Consider the following 19,138-nt stretch of genomic DNA (forward strand, 5'->3'; position numbering starts at 1 on the left):
TCAGACTCCAGACAAGTATGACTTCCAGCATGGACTGAAGGTTAGGATGTTGGGTTGAAGGACTTGGACATCCATCTACTATAATATACTGAACACTTGACTGCCATTACTATGGGATTCGCCCAATCATGGCGGTTTTTCACAAGTAAGTGAGATGTTTCATGAATGGCATTAGGAAGTGCTCCACTTCCACCATAGAGAACAACTGGTGTGGATCATATTCCCCGTGAGAGGCGAGTGTATGGTTATGGAGCACCGAATGTAACCCATGGAACGTTTGGAGCTCTCTATTCATGAACTGTTGACGATGAAACACATTTGAGTTGTGCTGAGAAGCTCTTTCCTCGAATTTTCTTCCACAATTGTTGCATTATATTCTGGTTCGGTCAGCTATACCGGGAGGTCTGAGCTCACCTCATGAAGGGGGAAGGCAGCGGTATATATTCCCTCCTTCAGCATCCGCTCTATCCCGACCTCCGCATGCTTGCGCTTCCCGTACATAGTGTGTGACAGGATCTCGTAGAGCTGCGGGACGGCAGGCGACACGTGAGGGAACATTTCACATTGCAGACTGTGAATCCACGGCATGCGGGAATATCTGTACTTACAATGCGACTCCTCTGGGTGTTGGTGAAGTACGTGGCGTGGCACTCGCTGCCCAGAAATCTAAAGAATACATTTTAGAAGAAAAGCATTTTAGTCACATAAAAATAATTGGCAAAAACAGTTTGGGAAGTCTTATATGGCAAGGTGTACAAATCCTAAAATGACTAGAGATCGATCGCTAGGAACCGTAATAGGTCACTAAAAGGACGAATCAAATGGCTTCCTATAGAGCAGAAATCCTCAGCCAGGGTTCCTCCAGAGGTTGCCAGGGGTTCCTTGAGCTGTGGCTGATTGATCTCCCATTTGGTGGTACAAAGACAGAGCCAGTGGCTTCACACCAAAGATTGTTCAGCTGACTGTATGGGTGGGATTCTGACCACCATTCTTCTCACTGACCCCAATGTAAGGGGCATTCTTCTCACTGACCCCCAATGCAAGGACCATTCTTCCCACTGACCACCAATGTAAGGGACATTCTTCCCACTGACCACCAATGTAAGGGACATTCTTCCCACTGACCACCAATGTAAGGGACATTCTTCCCACTGACCCCCAATGTAAGGGACATTCTTCCCACTGACCCCCAATGTAAGGGACATTCTTCCCACTGACCCCCAATGTAAGGGACATTCTTCCCACTGACCACCAATGTAAGGGACATTCTTCCCACTGACCACCAATGTAAGGGACATTCTTCCCACTGACCACCAATGTAAGGGACATTCTTCCCACTGATCACCAATGTAAGGGACATTCTTCTCACTGACCCCCAATGTAAGGGACATTCTTCCTATTGACCACCAATGTAAGGGACATTCTTCCCACTGACCACCAATGTAAGGGACATTCTTCCCACTGACCACCAATGTAAGGGACATTCTTCCTATTGACCACCAATGTAAGGGACATTCTTCCTATTGACCACCAATGTAAGGGACATTTTTCCCACTGACCCCAATGTAAGGGACATTTTTCCCACTGACCCCCAATGTAAGGGACATTCTTCCCACTGACCTCCAATGTAAGGGACATTCTTCCCACTGACCACCAATGTAAGGGACATTCTTCCCACTGACCTCCAATGTAAGGGACATTCTTCCCACTGACCACCAATGTAAGGGACATTCTTCCCACTGATCATCAATGTAAGGGACATTCTTCCCACTGACCCCCAATGTAAGGGACATTCTTCCCACTGACCCCCAATGTAAGGGACATTTTTCCCACTGACCCCCAATGTAAGGGACATTTTTCCCACTGACCCCCAATGTAAGGGACATTCTTCCCACTGACCTCCAATGTAAGGGACATTCTTCCCACTGACCACCAATGTAAGGGACATTTTTCCCACTGACCACCAATGTAAGGGACATTCTTCCCACTGACCACCAATGTAAGGGACATTCTTCCCACTGACCCCCAATGTAAGGGACATTCTTCCCACTGACCCCCAATGTAAGGGACATTCTTCCCACTGACCCCCAATGTAAGGGACATTCTTCCCACTAACCCCCAATGTAAGGGACATTCTTCCCACTGACCCCCAATGTAAGAGGCATTCTTCCCACTGACCACCAATGTAAGGGACATTCTTCCCACTGATCACCAATGTAAGGGACATTCTTCCCACTGACCACCAATGTAAGGGACATTCTTCCCACTGATCACCAATGTAAGAGGCATTCTTCCCACTGACCCCCAATGTAAGGGACATTCTTCCCACTGACCCCCCAATGTAAGGGACATTCTTCCCACTGACCCCCAATGTAAGGGACATTCTTCCCACTGACCCCCAATGTAAGGGACATTCTTCCCACTGACCCCGATATTTCATTTTATCAGGGGTTCCCCAAGACCTGAAACATTGTTTTGAGGGTTCCTCTGGGGTACAAAGGTTGAGAAATGCTGCTGTAGAGTATACTACACACACGGTACGTAGTGGTGGTTGGACCCGTGGGAGTGCACAATGCTCCAATCATGAGCCGGAATAGAGAATAACATGTTTCTTCTGCCGTATTGTACAATATCCCTGATTGGTGGACACTGGGGGCGGCACTTTGTGTGGTTCAGTTCCAGTCTCGATCACAGCGCTCATCAATCTCCCGCACTCACCTCTGCAGTTTGGAGCGGCGGAAGGCGCAGGTGTAGTAATCCAGGGGCTTGTTGGGGACGTATTGATACATGGGGTTGGGGATGTGCAGTCTCTGCAGGAAGCGGTCCGAGGCGTTATTGTCCGGATTGGGCTGAGCCTGCCGGAAATAATGGAGACAATAATGGTGACACTCTCTGTATTGTGTCCATGAGGAGGGAAAGTAGGGCAATTCCCGGGATGGGGGGGTGACTTTCACCTCCTGACATTGCCGGCTGTTTGTAAATGTCTACACTTTGTTTCTCCGGATCGATGAAATGGTCACATTACCCGTTCATGTATCCGGAGAATGATGGGGCATGGAAGACAAAATCAGGGGGCCGCTCTCAGTCGACTGGGGTATCCTGGGGGGCCCCGGAGTAATCTGAGAAATGTAGAAAGGATGAGAGCGCCACACAGCTAGCTAGAGAAAAATCCAACATGTTTCAGGGGCTCAGAAGTCCCCCTTCATCAGGGCCAGGGATACAAATAACACACAGTAACAATAAAAAGCCAACACGTTTCGGGCTTTCAGAACTCTCCATTCATCAGGGCCAGGGAAACAAATAACCGAAAGTACCCAGAAAAATCTAACACTTTTCAGGGGCTCAGAACTCCCCCTTCATCAGGGCCAGGGAAACAAATAACATATAGTAACAAGGAAAAGCCAACACGTTTCGGGCTTTCAGAACTCCCCCTTCATCAGCGATAGGGAAACAAGAAAGTACCTGGAAAAATCCAACATGTTTCAGGGGCTAAAAACTCCCCCTTCGTCAGGGCCAGGGAAACAAATGACCTACAGTAACAAGGAAAATTCAACACGTTTCGGGCTTTCAGAACTCCCCCATTCATCAGGGATAGGGAAACAAATAACAAAGTACCCAGAAAAATCCAACATGTTTCAGGGGCTCAGAACTCCCCCCTTCATCAGGGCCAGGGAAACAAAAAACATACAGTAACAAGGAAAAGCCAACACCTTTCTGGCTTTCAGAACTCCCCATTCATCAGGGATAGGGAAACAAATAACATACAGTACCCGGAAAAATTCAGCAAGTTTTAGGGGCTCAGAAATCCCCCTTCATCAGGGCCAGGGAAACAAATAACATACGGTAACAGTAAAAATCCAACACGTTTTGGGCTTTCAGAACTCCCCCATTCATCAGGGCCAGGGAAACAAATAATTACAAATAACAAATAACATAAAGCACCCGGAAAAATTCAGCAAGTTTTAGGGGCTCAGAAGTCCCCCTTCATCAGGGCCAGGGAAACAAATAACATACAGTAACAAAAAAAAATCCACCACGTTTTGGGCTTTCAGAACTCCCCATTCATCAGGGCCAGGGAAACAAATAACATAAAGTACCCAGAAAAATCCAACATGTTTCTGGGTCTCAGAACTCCCTCATCATCAAGGCCAGGGAAACAAATAACATACAATAACAAGAAAAATGAAACACGTTTCGGGCTTTCAGAGCTCCCCCTTCATCAGGGATAGGGAAACAAGTAACATAAAGTACCTGGAAAAATTCAACATGTTTCAGGGGCTCAGAACTCCCCCTTCATCAGGGCCAGGGAAACAAATAACACAAAGTAACAAGAAATATCCAACAAGTTTCAGGAGTTCAGAACTCCCCCTTCATCAGGACAAGACAAACAAAACAACAAGAAAGAATCCAACATGTTTTGGGCTCTCAGAACTCCCCCCCTTCATCAGGGTGAGGAAAACAACATAAAGTAACAAGAAAAATCCAACACATATGAGGGGCTCATAACACCTTTGTTCATCGAGGTCAGGAAAACAAATAATATAATATAACAAGAAAAGTCCAACACGTTTCGGGTCTCAGAACTCCCCCTTCATAAAGGAAACAAACAACAAAAAAACTTTTTGTAATAAAAATAAATAAATAGAAAGAATTATAAATACAAATAAAATGTCCTTCTATGTGATATAAAATAAACAAAGTATACTATAATATGACATAAAAACATAATCACGCATTTACACTCCGCAGTTGTTGACATTCACTTGTGATGATTGCACTGTTCTGTTTGGAAGGAAGAGTCATCGGCAATAAAGTTTATAGTATACTAGTGTAACAATAGCGCAGTAATAATGACATCATACTCTAATAATACATTATATATATGATGCGCTGGACAGGAATGACTATGATGTCATGTTATAGTATACCATATGTTGTATATATCACATATTAGCACATTTTATTTCTGCCTTTATAGATCTTCCTTTCTACAAAGTTACTTTGTTACCTGTTTGCAGGGCCCTGATGAAGGGGAGTTATGAGACCCAAAACGTGTTGGATTATTCTTGTTCCTTTATGTTACCTGTTTTTTGGGCCCTGATGAAGGGGGAGTTCTGAGACCCGAAACGTATTGTATTTTTTTTGCTACTTTATGTTACCTGTTTTTGTGGCCCTAATAAAGGGGGAGTTATGAGACCAGAAACATGTTAGATTTTTCTTTTTACGTTATGTTGTTTCCCTGGCCCTGATGAAGGGGGAGTTTTGAAACCCGAAACGTGTTGGATTATTCTTGTTACTTTATATTACCTGTTTTCATGGCCCTGATGAAGGGGGAGTTCTGAGATTCGAAATGTGTTGGATTTTTCTTGTTCCTTTATGTTACCTGGTTTCATGGCCCTGATGAAGGGGGAGTTCTTGGACCCGAAACGTGTTGTATTTTTCTTGTTACTTTATGTCACCTGTTTTCGTGGCCCTGATGAAGGGAGAGTTCTGGGACCCGAAACGTGTTGGATTATTCTTGTTACTTTATGTCACCTGTTTTCATGGCCCTGATGAAGGGGGAGTTCTGAAACACAAAACATGTTGGATTATTCTTGTTACTTTATGTTACATGTCTTTGTGGCCCTGATGAAGGGGGAGTTCTGGGACCCAAAACGTGTTGGATTATTCTTGTTCCTTTATGTTACCTGTTTTCGTGGCCCTGATGAAGGGGGAGTTCTGGGACCCAAAACGTGTTGGATTATTCTTCTTACTTTATGTTACATGTTTTCGTGGCCCTGATGAAGGGGGAGTTCTGGGACCCGAAACATGTTGGATTATTTTTGTTCCTTTATGTTACCTGACTTCGTGGCCCTGATGAAGGGGGAGTTCTGAGACCCGAAACGTGTTGGTTTATTCTTGTTACTTTATGTTACACGTCTTCGTAGCCCTGATGAAGGGGGAGTTCTGAGACCCGAAACGTGTTGGATTATTCTTGTTCCTTTATGTTACCTGACTTCGTGGCCCTGATGAAGGGGGAGTTCTGAGACCCGAAACGTGTTGGTTTATTCTTGTTACTTTATGTTACACGTCTTCGTAGCCCTGATGAAGGGGGAGTTCTGGGACCCGCTGACACCCCCCTGAGAAGGTCCTTCTCTGCTACACTTAGAATGGCTGCAATGAACGTTGACCCTCATCCTAACAAGCCGGGTTTATTGTGACACGGATCAGACCTGTAGCGGCGCACGCATGCACAGCTCCTCCGCGTAGTACACCAGGATGTCCCAGGGGGCGCTGAGCTTCAGGTAATGGAGGGATCTTCGCTCGCTCAGGGTCTGCTCCTGCCGGACAGATGGATGGACATTAGGTCAGGACCAACGTCCGCCATGACAAGAGGAGTGTATGGTACGAGGAGACCCAGGCAGCGCTCTCACCTTCTCACACAGAAGCCCCGCCTTCAGCAGGTTGCGGTGGAAACGCCTTCGGTGATTTTCATTGGCCTCTCTCCTCCTCGCTCTGCGCTGCTGCTCCCTTTCCGCCTGGGCCGACGTCTTCATCTTGTGCTTCTTAGACTGAAGTTTCTCCTCCCAAACCAGAACAAAGTCTGCCACAGAAGACGACGACATTTTCATGGGGGGGGAGGGGTAAATTAATAAATTAATTCATTAGCAAATGTTCTGCATCAAATTCAAGTTTAAGTCATGTAAAGATGGTATATGTACATCACCCTGCCAGCCCCTCCCACCAGCCATGATCCGCCTGCATTGCATAGAGAAGCATGGAGACCCAGTGATGACATCACCAGGTCTAAAATAAAATTGGTGATGGTTGAACACAGAATTGGTGTTTATACGGCAAAAATTGGGTGCAGCTGGTGTGAAAGATGGAGAACTGAATATGACCGCGACCATAATACATCAGATTGTGCGCTCACGCCATAACTTTCTGCCCCAGGACGGCCAATCACAGCCCTCCAGAGAGTCAGCTTTGGTTGATAAGTAGTAATGATTGTGTTACCGGTTTTATGTCAATTTAAATTCTATGGGATGAGGATGAGGATGAGGAGGAGGAGGAGGATCCTGCCCACCTCACCCTATCTTCTCCCCCAGAAATTTGAAGTGACACAGATCTTACCGATGGGGGTTTTGCCATCCTTGAAGGTGTTTCCGGGGGGTTCCGTCCTGTACAGATCGGTACATGGGATGTATATGGGATCTTCATCGTAGTCCTCCCCGTACTACACAAACAGAGCACACAGTTTGTGAGACACAGATTCATTGGTATTGGTTAGCTGTGTGTTGGTTAGGTGTGGGTTGGGTAGATGGGCTCTGTTTTGGCTTGGTTGGCTAGCTGAGGTTAGTTAGCTGAGGGTTGGTTGGCCTTGGTTGGGTACTTGAGGATTGGTTGGCCTTGGTTGATTAACTAGGCGTTGGTAGACCTTGGTTGGGTACCTGAAGGTTGGTTAGCTGAGGGTTGGTTGGCCTTGTTTGGGTACCTGAGGGTTGGTTAGATGTATGTTGGTTGGCCTTAATTGGTTAGCTGTGGGTTGATTGGCCTTGGTTGATTAGCCAGGGGTTTGTTGGCCTTGGTTGGGTACTTGAGGGTTGGTTGGCCTTGGTAGATTAGCTAGGCATTGGTAGACCTTGGTTGGATACCTGAGGGTTGGTTAGCTGAGGGATGGTTGGCCTTGGTTGATTAGCTAGGCATTGGTAGACCTTGGTTGGGCACCTGAGGGTTGGTTAGCTGAGGGTTGGTTGGCCTTGGTTGGCTACCTGAGGGTTGGTTAGATGTATGTTGGTTGGCCTTAATCGGTTAGCTGTGGGTTGATTGGCCTTGGTTGATTAGCTAGGGGTTTGTTGGCCTAGGTTGGGTACCTGAGGGTGGGTTACCTATGGGGTGGTTGGCTTTGGATGGTTAGCTGTGGGTTGGTTGGCCTTAGTTGGTTAGCTGAGGGTTGATTGTCCTTGGTTGGGTACCTGAGGGTTGGTTAGCTGATTGTTGGTTGGCCTTGGTTGATTAGCTAGGGGTTTGTTGGCCTTGGTTGGGTACCTGAGGGTTGGTTAGCTGTGGGGTGGTTGGCCTTGGATGGATAGCTGTGGTTGGTTGGCCTTAGTTGGTTAGCTGAGGGTTGATTGTCCTTGGTTGGGTACCTGAGGGTTGGTTAGCTGAGGGTTGGTTGGCCTTAGTTGGTATGCTAGGGGTTGATTGGCCATGGTTGAGTACCTGAGGGTTGGTTAGCTGAGGGTTGGTCGGCCTTGGTTTTTCACCCGAGGGTTGGTTAGCTGTGGGTTGGATGGTCTTGGCTGGTTAGCTATGGGTTGGTTGTTTACCTGTGGGTTGGTTGGTTAGCTGTGGGTTGGATGGCTTTGGTTGGTTTGCTGTAGGTTAGTTGGCCATGGTTGTTTACCTGAGGGTTGGTTGGCCTTGTTTGGTTAGCTATGGGTTGGTTGGCCTTGGTTGGTTAGCTGAGGGTTGGTGAACTGTAGGTTGGTTAGCTGTGGGTTGGTGAGCTGTGGGTTGGTGAACTGTAGGTTGGTTAGCTGTGGGTTGGTGAACTGTAGGTTGGTTAGCTGTGGGTTGGTTGGCCTTGGTTGGTTAGCTGTGGGTTGGTGAGCTGTGAGTTGGTGAACTGTAGGTTGGTTAGCTGTGGGTTGGTTAATATGGGCATTGCAGGCACATAACTGGGATTAAAGGAAAGGGAACGTGTATATAGCTGAGTGGCAGATCGCTCTGATTACACTGATACAACGACTCAGGTCAGATTGGATGAATGGAGGGGACATTTACAGACAGATCACTGGGGGAATTCCGGTGATGATGGATCATTGACATACAGAAATAAAACAGTTCTCACATAGTCATCGACTCCAACTCCATTGGGCAATGTCCCAGGAGAGTCTCCGAGAAGTTCAGCCCCATCTCTGTCCAGATCCACCAGGGAACTCGTGTCCAGATCCGACCAATCTGACAGCTTCCTCCGGAACATCCCGGCCAACTACATGCCCTGGGCGGGGGACAGTGGGCACAGCGGGTACTGGGGGGACACAGACCAGCAGAGGAGAGTGATATCTGGGGGTAAGGGGTAGAGGAGGGTGATGAGGGGTGACAGAAGAGGGTGATGGAGGGTGAAAGAAGAGGGTGATGGAGGGTGAAATAGGAAGGTGATGAGGGTGATGGAGGAGGGTGATGGAGGAAGGTGATGGGGTGACAGAGGAAGGTGAGGGAAGAGGGTGATGGAGGAAGGTGATGGGGGTGACAGAGGAAGGTGATGGAGGTGATAGAGGAGGGTGATGGAGGAAGGTGATGGGGGTGACAGGAGAAGGTGATGGGGGTGATAGAGGAGGGTGATGGGAGGTGACAGAAGAGGAGGGGGATGGAGGGTGACAGAGGAAGGTGATGGGAGGTGATAGAAGAGGATGATGGCGGGTGATGGAGGAGGGTGATGGAGGGTGACAGAGGAAGGTGATGGAGGGTGACAGAGGAAGGTGATGGAGGGTGACAGAAGAAGGTGATGGGGGTGATAGAGGAAGGTGATGGGGGTGATAGAGGAAGGTGATGGAGGGTGACAGAGGAAGGTGATGGTAGTGACAGAGGAAGGTGATGGAGGGTGACAGAGGAAGGTGATGGTAGTGACAGAGGTAGGTGATGGAGGGTGACAGAGGAAGGTGATGGGGGTGACAGAGGAAGGTGATGGTGGTGACAGAGGAAGGTGATGGAGGTGATGGAGGAAGGTGATGGAGGGTGACAGAAAAGGGTGATGGGGGGTGAATGAGGGGTGACAGGGGAGGATGATGAGGGTGGCATGGTATCCGGTCAGTGTTGGGTGACAGAGGAAGGTGATGGGGGTGACAGAGGAAGGTGATGGAGGTGATAGAGGAGGGTGATGGAGGAAGGTGATGGGGGTGACAGGAGAAGGTGATGGGGGTGATAGAGGAGGGTGATGGGAGGTGACAGAAGAGGAGGGGGATGGAGGGTGACAGAGGAAGGTGATGGGAGGTGATAGAAGAGGATGATGGCGGGTGATGGAGGAGGGTGATGGAGGGTGACAGAGGAAGGTGATGGAGGGTGACAGAGGAAGGTGATGGAGGGTGACAGAAGAAGGTGATGGGGGTGATAGAGGAAGGTGATGGGGGTGATAGAGGAAGGTGATGGAGGGTGACAGAGGAAGGTGATGGTAGTGACAGAGGAAGGTGATGGAGGGTGACAGAGGAAGGTGATGGTAGTGACAGAGGTAGGTGATGGAGGGTGACAGAGGAAGGTGATGGGGGTGACAGAGGAAGGTGATGGTGGTGACAGAGGAAGGTGATGGAGGTGATGGAGGAAGGTGATGGAGGGTGACAGAAAAGGGTGATGGGGGGTGAATGAGGGGTGACAGGGGAGGATGATGAGGGTGGCATGGTATCCGGTCAGTGTTGGGTGACAGAGGAAGGTGATGGGGGTGACAGAGGAAGGTGATGGTGGTGACAGAGGAAGGTGATGTAGGAGGTGATGGAGGGTGATGGAGGGTGACAGAGGAAGGTGATGGGGGTGACAGAGAAAGGTGATGGGGGGTGATTGAGGGGTGACGGGAGGATGATGAGGGTGGCATGGTATCCAGTCAGTGTGGGGTGACAGAGGAAGGTGATGGGGGTGACTGGTCAGTGTGGGGTGTCAGTGGGTGACCCCCATCTGTGTAGCAGCGTGGCCACTTACCTGCTCTCCGTAGACCTGTGCACGGCCCCCTCTGCAGTCTTGCCCCCGGAGGGAAGGGGTTGCAGGCTGCACGTTGATTGCAGGGGATGGTTGCAGTCTCCTCTCCTCCCTCCTCCACATTACAGCATCAGTCAGGCCAGGGAGGGGCGGCTGCACAGAGGATGCTGAGATCTGCACTGTCTGTATACAGACATCCGTATACCGCCCTCAATCAATACCCCCATCCTCCATATCTCACCCCTGGGGCCCCTCACGGTTCAATAAAGGAGCCAAGCAACTTCCAACTGTTGGAGGACCACAAGCCTCAGTATGCTGGGAGTTGTAGTTCCTCCAGCACTGCAGATTGATGACAGGAACCCTCCACTGGGATTACTGGACAGGACGTGAGCTGTGTGCAGGAAAATGTCTTCCCCCCAATACCAGATCTTCATCGCATGGAAGACTGAGGGATGGACCGAGCAAAATCCTCTCCCTGCATCTCCTCTTGAGAAAAGGAGATTAAGGAGGGATATGATCTCCATGTATAATACATAAGGGGGGGATATGATCTCCATGTATAATACATAAGGGGGGATATGATCTCCATGTATAATACATAAGGGGGATATGATCTCCATGTATAATACATAAGGGGGGATATGATCTCCATGTGTAATACATAAGGGGGGATATGATCTCCATGTATAATACATAAGGGGGGATATGATCTCCATGTATAATACATAAGGGGGGGATATGATCTCCATGTATAATACATAAGGGGGGATATGATCTCCATGTATAATACATAAGGGGGATATGATCTCCATGTATAATACATAAGGGGGATATGATCTCCATGTATAATACATAAGGGGGATATGATCTCCATGTATAATACATAAGGGGGGGATATGATCTCCATGTATAATACATAAGGGGGATATGATCTCCATGTATAATACATAAGGGGGGGGATATGATCTCCATGTATAATACATAAGGGGGGATATGATCTCCATGTATAATACATAAGAGGGATATGATCCCCATGTATAATACATAAGGGGGATATGATCTCCATGTATAATACATAAGGGGGGGATATGATCTCCATGTATAATACATAAGGGGGGGATATGATCTCCATGTATAATACATAAGGGGGATATGATCTCCATGTATAATACATAAGGGGGATATGATCTCCATGTATAATACATAAGGGGGGGATATGATCTCCATGTATAATACATAAGGGGGGGATATGATCTCCATGTATAATACATAAGGGGGATATGATCTCCATGTATAATACATAAGGGGGGGATATGATCTCCATGTATAATACAAAAGGGGGGGATATGATCTCCATGTATAATACATAAGGGGGATATGATCTCCATGTATAATACATAAGGGGGGGATATGATCTCCATGTATAATACATAAGGGGGGGGGGATATGATCTCCATGTATAATACATAAGGGGGGGATATGATCTCCATGTATAATACATAAGGGGGGATATGATCTCCATGTATAATACATAAGGGGGGGATATGATCTCCATGTATAATACATAAGGGGGGGGGATATGATCTCCATGTATAATACATAAGGGGGGGATATGATCTCCATGTATAATACATAAGGGGGGATATGATCTCCATGTATAATACATAAGGGGGATATGATCTCCATGTATAATACATAAGGGGGGATTTGATCTCCATGTATAATACATAAGGGGGGATATGATCTCCATGTATAATACATAAGGGGGGGATATGATCTCCATGTATAATACATAAGGGGGGGATATGATCACCATGTATAATACATAAGGGGGGATATGATCTCCATGTATAATACATAAGGGGGGATATGATCTCCATGTATAATACATAAGGGGGGGATATGATCTCCATGTATAATACATAAGGGGGGGATATGATCTCCATGTATAATACATAAGGGGGGGATATGATCACCATGTATAATACATAAGGGGGATATGATCTCCATGTATAATACATAAGGGGGGGATATGATCTCCATGTATAATACATAAGGGGGATATGATCACCATGTATAATACATAAGGGAGGATATGATCTCCATGTATAATACATAAGGGGGGATATGATCTCCATGTATAATACATAAGGGGGGGGATATGATCTCCATGTATAATACATAAGGGGGGATATGATCTCCATGTATAATACATAAGGGGGGATATGATCTCCATGTATAATACATAAGGGGGATATGATCTCCATGTATAATACATAAGGGGGGATATGATCTCCATGTATAATACATAAGGGGGGATATGATCTCCATGTATAATACATAAGGGGGGGGACATGATCTCCATGTATAATACATAACGGGGATATGATCACCATGTATAATACATAAGGGGGATATGATCTCCATGTATAATACATAAGGGGGATATGATCTCCATGTATAATACATAAGGGGGGATATGATCTCCATGTATAATACATAAGAGGGGATATGATCTCCATGTATAATACATAAGGGGGATATGATCTCCATGTATAATACATAAGGGGGGATATGATCTCCATGTATAATACATAAGGGGGGATATGATCTCCATGTATAATACATAAGGGGGGATATGATCTCCATGTATTATTCATAAGGGGGGATATGATCTCCATGTTATCTGCACTCCTTCTGCCCCGCTACCACTGAGGAAGTCACCAGGGTCTTCTCTGAAGCCCGCCTCACTACCTGCCCCCTAGACCCTATCCCCTCTCGACTCCTCCAGTCACCCCCCTCTTCCCTCATCTGCTCCCTCACCCACATCTTCAATCTCTCCCTCTCTACCGGCGTATTCCCCTCCCCCCTAAAGCATGCGCACATCACCCCCATACTCAAAAAGCCCTCCCTGGACCCCTCTGACCCAAACAACCTCAGACCCATCTCCCTGCTGCCACTCACTTCCAAACTCCTGGAGCGCTTAGTCTACAACCGCCTAAGCGCCCACCTAACTGACAACAACCTCCTTGATCCACTACAGTCCGGCTTCCGTCCCCTACACTCCACCGAAACCGCCCTCCTCAAAATCACCAACGACCTACTAACCGCCAAAGCCAAAGGCGACTACTCTGTCCTCCTCCTCCTGGACCTCTCCGCGGCCTTCGACACAGTTGACCACCCCCTCCTCCTTAATAAACTAATCTCCCTTGGCATCAGAGACTCCGCTCTCTCCTGGTTCTCCTCTTACCTATCCCGACGCTCCTTCAGCGTTTCCTACAATGGTGCCACCTCCCCTTCCCTCCCCCTCTCTGTTGGGGTCCCCCAGGGCTCTGTCCTTGGACCCCTTCTCGTCTCCATCTACACCTCCTCCCTTGGCAAACTCATACACTCCCACGGCTTCAACTACCACCTCTACGCTGATGATACCCAAATTTACCTCTCCACCCCTCACCTCACCTCCACTTTCTCCGCCCGCATCACTCACCTCCTAAACGACATCTCTGACTGGATGTCGCTCCATTTCCTCAAACTCAACCTCTCCAAAACCGAGCTTCTTGTCTTCCCCCTGCCCACACCCCCCCCCCCCATCCTATCCATCACTACTAACATCACCACCATCAATCCCGCCCCGCAAGCCAAAGTCCTTGGAGTCATTCTGGACTCTAACCTCTCCTTCCAACCGCATGTCAAATCACTTACAAACACATGCAGGCTCCGCCTCCGCAATATCGCCAAAATACGCTCCTTCCTCACCCCAGACACCGCTAAACTACTTGTGCACTCCCTGATTATCTCACGCCTTGACTACTGCAACTCCCTCCTCACCGGCCTACCCCAGTGCAGGCTCTCCCCGCTTCAGACCATCCTGAACTCAGCTGCCAGACTCATCCACCTCACCAGCCGCTCCACCTCTGCCACCCCCCTCTGCCTCTCCCTCCACTGGCTCCCTATCGCCCAACGCATCAAATTCAAACTACTCACTCTGACCTACAAAGCCATTCACAACACTGCCCCTGACTACCTCACCGACCTGATTCCCAGGTACCACCCTACCCGTACCCTTCGCTCTTCACAGGACCTCCTTCTATCTTGCTCCCTGGTCTCCTCCTCCCACGCACGACTGCAAGACTTCTCCAGGTCCTCCCCCATCCTCTGGAACTCACTACCCCAATCCATCAGACTGTCACCTTCCCTCCTCACCTTCAGGCGCTCCCTGAAAACCCACCTCTTCAGGGAAGCCTACCCCACCCTCACCTAACTGCTGCTCTCCTTCATTCCTCCTACCACTCCATCCCCCACAGCCACTTCCTCCTGTACCACTACCCCCTCCCTCCCAGATTGTAAGCTCGAAAGAGTAGGGCCCTCTTACCCCTCGTGTGCTGTTCGTAGCTGCTGTAATGTTTCATGTATTGTCCCCCCCCTCTATTGTACAGCGCTGAGCAAACCCTTTGGCGCTATATAAACTCAATGTAATGTAATAATGTAATAATGTATAATACATAAGGGGGGATATGATCTCCATGTATAATACATAAGGGGGGATATGATCTCCATGTATAATACATAAGGGGGGGATATGATCACCATGTATAATACATAAGGGGGATATGATCTCCATGTATAATACATAAGGGGGGGGATATGATCTCCATGTATAATACATAAGGGGGATATGATCTCCATGTATAATACATAAGGGGGGATATGATCTCCATGTATAATACATAAGGGGGATATGATCTCCATGTATAATACATAAGGGGGATATGATCTCCATGTATAATACATAAGGGGGGATATGATCTCCATGTATAATACATAAGGGGGGATATGATCTCCATGTATTATACATAAGGGGGATATGATCTCCATGTATAATACATAAGGGGGGATATGATCTCCATGTATAATACATAAGGGGGGGTATGATCTCCATGTATAATACATAAGGGGGGATATGATCTCCATGTATAATACATAAGGGGGGGATATGATCTCCATGTATAATACCATAAGGGGGGATATGATCTCCATGTATAATACATAAGGGGGATATGATCTCCATGTATAATACATAAGGGGGGATATGATCTCCATGTATAATACATAAGGGGGATATGATCTCCATGTATAATACATAAGGGGGGATATGATCTCCATGTATAATACATAAGGGGGATATGATCTCCATGTATAATACATAAGGGGGGATATGATCTCCATGTATAATACATAAGGGGGATATGATCTCCATGTATAATACATAAGGGGGGATATGATCTCCATGTATAATACATAAGGGGGGATATGATCTCCATGTATTATACATAAGGGGGATATGATCTCCATGTATAATACATAAGGGGGGATATGATCTCCATGTATAATACATAAGGGGGGGTATGATCTCCATGTATAATACATAAGGGGGGATATGATCTCCATGTATAATACATAAGGGGGGGATATGATCTCCATGTATAATACATAAGGGGGGATATGATCTCCATGTATAATACATAAGGGGGGGGATATGATCTCCATGTATAATACATAAGGGGGATATGATCTCCATGTATAATACATAAGGGGGGATATGATCTCCATGTATAATACATAAGGGGGATATGATCTCCATGTATAATACATAAGGGGGATATGATCTCCATGTATAATACATAAGGGGGATATGATCTCCATGTATAATACATAAGGGGGGATATGATCACCATGTATAATACATAAGGGGGGGTATGATCTCCATGTATAATACATAAGGGGGGGATATGATCTCCATGTATAATACATAAGGGGGGATATGATCTCCATGTATAATACATAAGGGGGGGATATGATCTCCATGTATTATACATAAGGGGGATATGATCTCCATGTATAATACATGAGGGGGGATATGATCTCCATGTATAATACATAAGGGGGGGATATGATCTCCATGCATAATACATAAGGGGGGATATGATCTCCAGGTATAATACATAAGGGGGATATGATCTCCATGTATAATACATAAGGGGGGATATGATCTCCATGTATAATACATAAGGGGGGATATGATCACCATGTATAATACATGAGGGGGGATATGATCTCCATGTATAATACATAAGGGGGGATATGATATCCATGTATAATACATAAGGGGGGATATGATCTCCATGTATAATACATAAGGGGGGATATGATATCCATGTATAATACATAAGGGGGGATATGATCTCCATGTATAATACATAAGGGGGGATATGATCACCATGTATAATACATAAGGGGGGATATGATCTCCATGTATAATACATAAGGGGGGGATATGATCTCCATGTATAATACATAAGGGGGGATATGATCTCCATGTATAATACATAAGGGGGGATATGATATCCATGTATAATACATAAGGGGGGATATGATCTCCAGGTATAATACATAAGGGGTTCCAGTAACCCCCCCCCCATTCCCATTATGACGATTACCGTTCCTCAAAACATCTGATTCTCCCAGCTGCCTGGGCCCCCCTGCTGACCTGGGTCCCATACAGGAGGACTGGTGGTACTCCCTTATCCACGGCCTTGGGCGCCATCATCAGGGAGGGGGGGTCCTGTGACCTGTGCGGGAGGTAATAAATACCTGGAGGGGTCACACTGACACATTACTCAGCATGAGAAGGTATATCTGATGACAGGCAGTGGTGTCCTGAGGCAGGTGCGGGGGATGCGGGCCGCACCGGGTGACACCAACCGCACGGGGTGACACCGTACCCGCTCCACGAAAAGTTAAGTTGTAAAGAAAGCCGACGATCCCCGCAGGATGGATCAGATCTGTGGATTGAGAATAATGGATCAGAGTCCGATCCATTATGCTCAATCCGCAGATCCCATCCATTCTGCGGGGAGCGTCGGAGGGGGTGTCACCAAGTGTTACCGCACCGGGTGACACCAACCCTAGGGACGCCTCTGATGACAGGTCCACTGTGTAGGAGATATGAAGACCAGCACTGGGGGTCATGAATTCTCCCTGGACTCCATACATGATGTAAGTGACTCTGGCGGTGGATTGGTTGTCGGTGGATTGGTTGTCGGTGGCAGGTGTTCTGGCTGGAGGATCTCAAATGCAGCCGACCTCCTGGGATCTCCACCTTCTGCCGTCCTCAGAGACTGGAGAGAACAAAACAAAAACATCCAGAGACGGAACGTTCCGGAGACACCTTGTTCACACCGTCATATTATTATCATATTATGATGCCTTTATATTCTGTCGATATTTTGTGGAGTTAAAAATAAAATATTTTTTTAGTAAATAAGAAATATTGATTATGAATTGTCGACATTAAACCCAAATTCAAACATTTGTTATATTATGGTGGCTGCATTAGTTTTCTTTTTTAGGCTTTCTTTCTTCTATTTTCATCTGGTGATCCAACCAGTAAGTCTGTTGCCCAGAGGCGTTTCACGGAGGTCATCTGCAGGGGCGGACTGACAAGTCATGGGGCCCCCAGGCAATAGGGGATCATGGGGCCCGTGTGTCCTTGCCCACACTAACAAAAGCCTATAAAAAAGGTACCAGGGGCATTTCATGGGGCCCCCTACTGACCCCAGGCCCTCGGGTAGTGCCCGAGTGCTCGAATGGTCAGTCCGCCCCTGGTCATCTGTACACTGTCCAGAATTGCACCAACACCTCGGGCACCAGAGTACGGGAGGAGCCTTCACAACAGGCTGCATAGTCATGAGATGCCGATGGGGAGCCTTGAAGAAGGAGGACTATAGAACATCAGATGTCCTACCTGTTTGCTAAGAGCACAGAAATGAGACCACGGGGTCATGGCTGGATGACTGAAGAATGGAACCAATCTAAATTTCAGCTCTGAGAGGCGGGTTGGGATTTGGAGCACACAGCACAAATCTGTGGAGCCGTCATGGTCAATGGAAGTGGTTGTGTCTGGTGGCAGTATACCGGTGAGGAATGTTTTCATGAAGTGCAAAATGAAAGGATCGATTTTTATTATCACCTCAGAGACCCCCGATCTGTGGAGAGATTCCTGGTTCCACATGTTGTAGGAGGACCGAACCATTGGGATGGGTCCAGGACCTCAGTGTGGTCTGGAGGGCAAGTGAGAAGACTGCAGACAAATCTACATAGCCCTGGGGCATTCTACACAAAAGAGCAGGTGAATCGGGAGATCGGGATCCATTATTTTGGTCCATTCTTCATCCGTGGTTCTCTGGCATTTGGTGGTCGCCTGTGGTCAAGGATCTGCCTCAGAAACCCCACTACCAGTACAGCACCAAATATAAAAACCTTTCCAGATGTAGAATGTCCTCGTGGTACACATGGCGGTCCTATTACCAGCTGAGCATCACTGGATGTGTTCCCATGTATTGATACCCTCGTGTGGAGACTAGATAGACGTATCTAAGAAGGCGTCCATGGCCAACATGGCCTGAAGAAG

General features: G+C 47.2%; 1 protein-coding gene across 3 annotated transcripts in view; it reads right to left on the reverse strand.

The window, feature by feature from the left end:
• LOC149432420 (anoctamin-7-like) overlaps positions 1-11,044 on the reverse strand; it is a 35,870-nt gene extending 24,826 nt beyond the window's left edge. For 2 of the 3 annotated variants that reach the window (XM_089665220.1, XM_089665218.1), the window contains exons 1-8: positions 10,672-11,044; positions 8,834-9,013; positions 7,114-7,216; positions 6,414-6,583; positions 6,213-6,320; positions 2,719-2,855; positions 609-666; positions 415-525 (exon numbers count right to left, since the gene is read on the reverse strand). In XM_089665220.1, the coding sequence (XP_089521346.1) occupies positions 415-525; positions 609-666; positions 2,719-2,855; positions 6,213-6,320; positions 6,414-6,583; positions 7,114-7,216; positions 8,834-8,965 (819 nt within the window). In that variant the 5' untranslated portion in view covers positions 8,966-9,013; positions 10,672-11,044. The remainder of the gene's footprint in view (positions 1-414; positions 526-608; positions 667-2,718; positions 2,856-6,212; positions 6,321-6,413; positions 6,584-7,113; positions 7,217-8,833; positions 9,014-10,671) is intronic. The other variant, XM_089665219.1, reaches the window with a different exon arrangement.
• Positions 11,045-19,138: the final 8,094 nt, after the last annotated feature.

This window comes from Staurois parvus, unplaced genomic scaffold, assembly GCF_062004578.1.
Source record: "Staurois parvus isolate SC_StPar_1 unplaced genomic scaffold, SC_StPar_1.0 ptg002147l, whole genome shotgun sequence".
In the NCBI taxonomy this organism is placed as follows: Eukaryota; Metazoa; Chordata; class Amphibia; order Anura; family Ranidae; genus Staurois; species Staurois parvus.